Source organism: Pteropus vampyrus, unplaced genomic scaffold (genome assembly GCF_000151845.1).
Source record: "Pteropus vampyrus isolate Shadow unplaced genomic scaffold, Pvam_2.0 Scaffold461, whole genome shotgun sequence".
Lineage (NCBI taxonomy): Eukaryota > Metazoa > Chordata > Mammalia > Chiroptera > Pteropodidae > Pteropus > Pteropus vampyrus.
This window is the reverse complement of record NW_011889242.1, coordinates 1,920,488-1,928,188: the sequence shown is the minus strand read 5'-3', so window position 1 is coordinate 1,928,188 and position 7,701 is coordinate 1,920,488. Positions and strand designations below refer to the sequence as shown.

The window sequence follows — 7,701 nt, the reverse complement described above, 5'->3', positions numbered from 1 at the left end:
CTGGGTGCTGTCTCCAGGCTGTGTGGGGCTCCTTTGGGGACACACAGTACCTAGGCTTCCACTGTCCAGCCCTATCTCCCCGTTGACTCAGTTGCCCCTTCTTCTAGCCTGTGAGCCATTTGAACCATCAGGGACAGGGCTGTCACCCTGTGCTTGGAACCTTCATGGTATGGCCCTACCTAGTAGGTTTCCCCTCTTTCTAGCTTTAACCTACCCGTGGAATAAATCAATCACTCTTATGAGCAGTTCAGCTGGGGGCAGGCCTGGGTCCGTGTCGCCTTGCGGGGGATGGGGGGAATAGGAGCATTCCAGTTTCCAGTGAGTCCTGGGAGTTCCCCCTCCCACTGCCACTGGCCCAACTCCCAATTTGAGCACACACAGCTCCCCCTTTTCACCACCAGTTTTGGGGTGCTGTTGAAATCCTCACTTTTGCATGACCCCTGCCTGCAGCTAGACTCAGTCTCCCCTGCTAGAGCAGATACTGCCTGGCCCCGGAAATGCCCTCTGCCCTCCCCAGAGCACGTGGCCTGAGATTTTCCTTGAACACAGCACTTTGTGACTTATACGTAAACTTCAAACACAGCCCCCTTTCCTGTCTTCGCATCAAGGAAATAGGTTGAGTGTCAGAGAAACCCGCTGCTAAGAGTGCACTAGGCCTTCTGGCCTAGGTTCCTGCTCAGCTTGGGCCTCGGTGCTGCCGCTGCTGTGTCCAGGTGAGTGGCCATCCTTTGGCCTTCTGTCTCTGTTCTGCTAGCATTGCCACCCCAGGGGACTCTGGGGCAGCTGGCAGAGGATAAATAAAATTCCTCCCCAGTGAGAAACGCTGGTAGAGCGTGACCTCCTTATACTTTGCCTGGGCATGAGAGGGGGTGGTTAGCTGGCGGGGGCCTCAGGCGCAGGGCTCAGGTTGCAGAGAAAACCAAGTTGGTTCCTTGGTCCCCCATTCCTCATTTAGAACCAGCTGTCTGTTGGCATTGGGGACCAGAGACCTTTCAGGTGGCCTGTTTGCCTGGACATCTATCGCACATCCCCAGGTAAGTCATCCTGGGTGGAGCAGTGGCTGGGTGCTGTCTCCAGGGATGGCCTGGGTCTGATGGAGGAGGACAGAGTCAGAAAGGAGGCTTCCGGGAAGGACTAGGAGGGCTGTCAGACTGGGACCGGTGGTGTTCACTTAGAGAAGGAAGCAGACGTGGAACACCTGAAGGAAACAGCTCCCCTTCCAGAGGTTCAGCAGAGCAGAAGTGTCCCGGGGACACAGATGTCTGCTCAGTCCTCAACCTCCCTCTGAGCCCCATCAGTGTGGCACCCTTGGCTTCAGGAAGCAGAGAAACCTCCAGAGAAAGCAAATCTGTGCTCTGGCCCCAAGCCCCATGAATATGAGGGTGGCTCAACAGAGCTGTGAACTTGAACAACAAAATGCCAATGAGTCCCATGAGTGGTCCAGGGCAAGTTCGAACCACCTGTAGTGTAGCTCAGGTTAAAGGGGACCCAGAGAGGTGAAGGGACAAATGGCTTGAATCCTGGTCAATCATCGTGTGTTCTTGGCAAGTTGCTTGGCTTTCTGAGCCTCGGTTTATGCATCTGTTACATGTAGATGTAAACATTGGCACCTAGTAGGTGCTTGGCTCCTGACTATTGGGTGAGAGGTTGGGAAAAGTGTTCCAGGCAGGAAAGGATCTTGGTAGGAAGGAACAGGGGCTCCTGTGGTGGACAACTCAAGGTGATCTTTATTACTCTTGTTTTAGCCAGGGCAGCAAGTACACAATAAGTGCTTAATAAAGCTTGGCTGACAGATTAGGGTCAGGTACTTCTGAGGTAGAAAGTCCTTGGGTGCCACCTGCCAAGGCTCTTCTGCGAACCCAGAGCTGCTGCTCCCTTCTCTCACCTGTCCTCCAGCCTCATACACACACAGCCTGTGCAGGGACGCTGGGCAGGCAGACGGCCTGGCTGGTATTTGTGTGTATAGTCTGGAGCAGGAGGCCTAGATTTGAGTCCTGGCTCTGCCACCTACTGTGTGTGCTGTGTGACCTGGGCCAAATCACTACACCTGTGTGCACTTCAGATCCTGAATTCACAAATCCTTCCCTTACATGGTTCTTGCAAGGATTGGGCGAGTGAGTATGTGCCTGGCACATAGTAGGTACTATATGAGCATCTTGCTGTAGTTGACCCTTGAACAGAGTGGGAGTTAAGGGTATTGACCCCGGTACAGTGGAAAATCTGTGTATAACTTTTTTTTTACTTTCTTTTATTTTTATTTTTATTTTTATTTGTTATTATTATTATTTTATGGCTATAGCACCTATTCTTCCTAGGTGGTCTCCCATCCAAGTACTAACCAGGTCCAACCTTGCTTAGCTTCCGAGATCAGACATTGGGCTTGTTCAGGGTGGCATGGCCGTAGACCATGGACCGTGGATCCACTGGGGCATGAACCCAGGACCTTCTGCATGTAAAGCAGATATGCTAACTGCTACACTATGGAACCACATCCCTTGTGTATAACTTTTGACTCCTCAGTCGTCGCTCCTCTGTGCCCATGGCATTGGTTCCTGGACCCCCATGGAAGCCCAAGTCCCTGGTATAAAATGGAGTAAAACAGTGCATACAGTTGGCTTCACAAATCTGCGGGCTCCCATCCGCAGACTAAAAATATAATTTTCGACCTACAGTTGGTTGAATCCTAGGATGCCAAACCTGGGAACATGGAGACTGGCTGCATCCTCAATTATAAAAATTCCACTTACAAGTGGACACGTGCAGTTCAAACCGCGTTGTTTCAGTGTCAACTGTACATACTCTAATGGTTATTACTAGCTCAGGTGGTCTCAGGCTCTGGACTTAACAGCTCCTAGACTCTCCTAGGACTGCTACCTGCTGATCACTTCTGGCCCCACCCTGTAGAGTAGGGTTAAGACAGTGGTTCTCAACCAGACCCAATTTTGCCTTCTCCCTGCTGCCAGAGGACGTTCGATAATGTCTGGAGACATTTTCGGTCATGACCCAGGGGATGTTAATGGGCATCAAGTGGAGATAGGCCAGGAATGCTGCTAAACACCCTACAATACACAGGACAGCACCATGCTGTCCCCACATAATACCAGGCTCTGTCCTCCCAACTCCTCCCACCTTTCCCTTCTTTATGCCTCCTCCTTTCTCCCTTTCACAGTCACAGAGCCTGACATGCAGGAAGAGTAAGCTCCTCTGCACACCACGAATGTTTATTGGGCAACTATTGTGAACCTTGCTAGTATAGGCAGGAGAACAAGACAGGGTCTCCACTCTCACAGTGCTTGCATTCTATTATGTCATATAGGACATGTCAAAGATCACATATCGACAAGTCGATATATATATCCCATTTTTGTTGGTAGAGAAAGAAGGGGAGGCGATTTTAGAGAGTGGGGTCAGGGAAGGCCTCTTGGAGGAGGGGGTGATATTTAGGCAGAGGCCCAAATGAAGTGAGGGATACTGGGAAAAGAGTGTTCAGGTAGCAGGAACAGACAGTTCAAAGGCCCTGAGATTGGGTCATGACTGATTTGTTCAAGTGACCTCAACAAGTAACTTAAGGAAGCCTGTGTGGCTGGTAGGGAAGGAGTGAATGCAAGAAAGTATTGAGGCAGATTGGGCAAGGCTTGGGGGCTGCCAATGAGGCCTTAGGCTTTAAACCCGAGTGAGGTGGGAGTCCTGGAGCAGAAAAGGACATGGTAGCACAAGGGTGAGCTAGGTCTTGTGCTTGGTGCCCAGTGAGCCATCTGTCGTGGAATCCCACAGTCCCCCAGTGTTGGGCACACTTGCTGGCCCAGTTTTTCAGTGCGGTCTGACGAACTTAACTCACTGCTCAGGACCACACTTGCTACTACAGAGCAGACTTGTGATTTCATGATTTAAATCTGATGCCCTGATTAGGAAAAAGATATGACGGAGTCTATCGCCACCCATGGCACCATGCTAACTGCTGTCCTCATAACTTAGAATGTAACCTAAGTGGCATGTTGTTGGCTGACAGGTGCCTATGCTGCCTCTGTTGGTGGAATAGGGGCCCCCACCATGGCTGTAGACTAAGGAGCAGGAAACATGGCTTCCGGAGGGCCTTGGGGTCTTGGGAAGAGGACTGGGGGTCAGTGAGAATAGGCATGGGCAGTAAGGGGCTGGGCCCTCATTTCGGCAGCACCTTGGGTGGGGACCCTTCTGATATCTGAGGGTGGCATGTGGAGCCTACAGGCTTGGCTGGGCCACTCCCATGCCCTCCCGGCAGGTCCAGTTGGATCGATTTCCTCCATAGCCTGCCTCCGCTCTGGGCTCTCATCATGGGCGTTTAATGGGGGCTTTTGATGCCTAGAATATGTTGTGTGCGACATAGCTGTGGGATTAAACAAAACTGGAAAGCGTCCTTCCAGCAGGTCTTCTCAAGGTCTTTGTTTTGTTTTTAGATTCTACCCATGAGATCAAACGAGTTTGTCTTTCTCTGTCTGATTTATTTCACTTAGCATAATGCTCTCAAGGTACATGTATGTTGTCGCAAATGACAAGATTTCATTCTTTTTATGGCTAATATTTCATTGCATATATGTACCACATCTTCTTTATCCATTGTTTATCAATGGACACAAAGTTGCTTCCATGTCTTGACCATTGTAAATGATGCTATAGTGAACAGAGGAGTGCATATATCTCTTTGAATTAGTGTTTTCATTTTCTTTGGACAAATACCCAGAAGTTGAATTGCTGGGTTATACGGTAGTTCTAATTTTAGTTTTTTGAGAAACCTCCATACTGTTTCCCCTAGTGGCTGCATCAGAGCCTTTAATATGCTAATATACTTTTCAAAATGTATTTGATCACTTGACCCTTTTTTCCTCTGCAGCATGTTTAGGGCGTCAGGTCTCTCTGGAACAGATACAATCTAACTCTGCCTTTACCCGAAGAGGATACTTGAATGTTGGAATTTCGGGCAGATATGTCTGTCCAAGGCTCTAGGGTTTCCTCCTCCTGTGGCAGGGCCTGGGCTGTGAGAACAGAAAATCCCACAGTCTCGGTGGAGCTGCATACCTGGGGAAGGCCAAGTCCGGGTTTCTGAACTCACAAGATGCTCCTGAGCTAAGGGGAGGCTGGTGTGGTCTGCCCAGGCAGGACTGGAATGGGGGTCTTGTGGTGGGCCCATCTCTTGGGAAAGCCACAGAATCTGGAGGATACAGCTCATGACAGAAACATCTGGTCCTCCTGCTCAAGCCCAGGTTCATAGGAAGCTGCAGACTGGCCCAGCTCCTCTGAAAGCCGTTGCCGTTACTATTGTCATTATTGGCAGTGAGACAGGGAGCTGGGATAAAGCTGTGAATACACAGGGAACACTTCTGTCTCTGGGATACTTTGGCCTTGGGTCCAAGGTGGCCAATCACGGCTTATGGCCCTAGGGGCCAGCCTCTCCCCACCCCCACAACTGCATGAACCCCCCTCTGGCTACCCAAGCTGCACCTGTGGCCACTGTGGGGAGGAGCTTCTCAAACTGTGTTGTTGACAGTTTCCTGCCACAGCTTCCTGCCCCAGAGACCAGATTCACTACCCGCAATGGTCCTTGGATAGGCCCCTACTTTGCTGCCTTGTCTTGTGTCCTGCTACTCTATGGGAAAGGCTGTATGAATCTGTGAGGCAGGGAAGGCTGGAACTGGGAAGTGAAGAGGAATGGGGAGGGTGTTCCAAGTGGAGAGCACTACATGGATGAAATTTGTAAGTGAACGTGAAGGAAAGATGATAGCTCAGACTGACGGGCAGGGGGAGGGCTGAGGAATTTTGTTGTCTCAATGAAGTAGGCAGGAGGTTCTTGAGCAAAGGGGCCCTTGTAGAATTGCCTAAAAGCAATTTGCCCTGAGCTCAGCTTATGTGGGAAACAGACTGTGGGTTTCAGCCAACGACAGGCACCATGTGCGTTAGATCTGGATCTCAGATTTTATTAATAGAAACAGCGGGTAGAGATCAAAGGAGGTGATGGCAGCACAAACGGACCTCAGGAGCAAGATCTGGGCTAGACATGCAGGTGTGGAAGTGCAGTTAGCCACAGGCAGGATGGCCCAAGTAAGGGGACCGGGTTTGGGGAAGGGGTGAGAGCAGGGACCATCAGAGAGGGAGGAAGCAAGCCAGGGAGTCGTCAAGGACTCAAGAGGGACATGATGTTCAAGCAGGAGAGTGTCAGCAGTGCCCCTCGCTCAGGGTATCCAGCATCCAGGAGGGCACTAAATGCTTGTTTGTGTCCACTTGGTGCTGATATGAGTACACCCCCACTGAGCCTGGAGAGCAGCCTGTGTGTTGGGGGTTGACTCTGAGGCTGGATGAGAAGGCGGGACTCAAGGAAGAGGAACAGGCGTGTGCACAGCCCTCTCCTTCCTGTTTCTCATATTTTTAGTGCCCGGTGTGTCCATACCTTCTAGCTTCTTTATCCCCCTTTAATTTAAAAAAAGAAATAAGGTATAATTTACACACAGTAAAATTCACTCATTTTAGTGAAAAATCCTGTGAGATTTGACAAATACATATAGCCCAGAAACTACCATCTCCAAGATATATACTGTTCCCCCAATTCAGTGGTCCCCAACCTTTCTGGCACCAGGGACCAGTGCTCCTATGAGAATCTAATGCCTGATGATCTGAGGTGGAGCTGAGGTGGTGATGCTAGCGCTGGGGAGCAGCTGCAAATGTAGATGAAGCTTCACTTGCTGCCCACCGATCACCTTCTGCTGTGTAGCCCATTTCCTAACAGGCCACAGACCAGGAGTTGGGGACCTCTGCCCCAATTCTGTTATGCCCCTTTATGATCAATCCCTCCCCGCCCCCCTGTCACAGCCCCTGGCGGCCCCAATGTGCTCCTCATCCAAAAGTTTGAACAGAGTCAGGCTGGAGGGAGTCAGTGGAAAAGAGAAGGCTAATGGAGGAAGTGAGCAAAGCTGTTCCAGCCTCAGGGCCTTTGCACTCGCTGTCCCCTCTGCCTGATGTGTTCTCTCCTACTTTTAGAAGTTAGCTCCTCATCCTTCAGCTCAGCTCAAATGCTGCCTCTTCAGAGATGGTGGCCATCCCAGCTACGGTGACCTCTTCTCTTTTAATATCACGCTATTTCCTTTATAATGCTTATCTCCATCTGTAATAATTTTGTCTCTCTCCTTGTTTATGGCATTCCTTCCCCCTCAGACTGCTATCTTCAGGAGGGCAGAGACCATGTATGCCTTTTTCATCCATAATTCCAGCACCGGCTTGAAACACAGTAAGAATTCAACACGTTTGGGAAATGAATGAATGATTTCAGGTGCTGGTGTGAGGGGGCCCGTAGGCGTGTCTGGGCACTCAGCATAAGGTCTCTGAACAGTCAGAGGCGGGTTTGGGACTCCCAGATCTGGGCTCAGCAGGCTGGGGCTCCTCTCCAAGTTGATTCTAGCACCAAGCAGGTTCTGCAGGATGGGCACGGATGCTGCCCAATGCGGCCTCTCCCACTGCCTCTGGGCCCATGAATGGAGCTCAGGAAGGGACGCCAAGGCCCTGACGTGCCCCCAATCCCGCTCTGGACCCGCAGGGACTGGTGAGGTGCACAGACGCATACCCTACGCGGGGCAGCAGCGGCGATGCCGGACCCCGCAGCACACCTGCCCTTCTTCTACGGCAGCATCTCGCGCGCCGAGGCCGAGGAGCACCTGAAGCTGGCGGGCATGGCCGACG

At 51.1% G+C, this 7,701-nt stretch overlaps 1 protein-coding gene across 1 annotated transcript in view; it reads left to right on the top strand.

Annotated features, from left to right (window-relative positions):
- The first annotated feature begins 581 nt into the window (after positions 1-581).
- LOC105306810 (tyrosine-protein kinase ZAP-70) overlaps positions 582-7,701 on the top strand; it is a 24,285-nt gene continuing 17,165 nt past the window's right edge. The window contains exons 1-3 of the mRNA XM_023524342.1: positions 582-713; positions 956-1,034; positions 7,559-7,694. Of these exons, the coding sequence (XP_023380110.1) occupies positions 7,608-7,694 (87 nt within the window). The 5' untranslated portion in view covers positions 582-713; positions 956-1,034; positions 7,559-7,607. The remainder of the gene's footprint in view (positions 714-955; positions 1,035-7,558; positions 7,695-7,701) is intronic.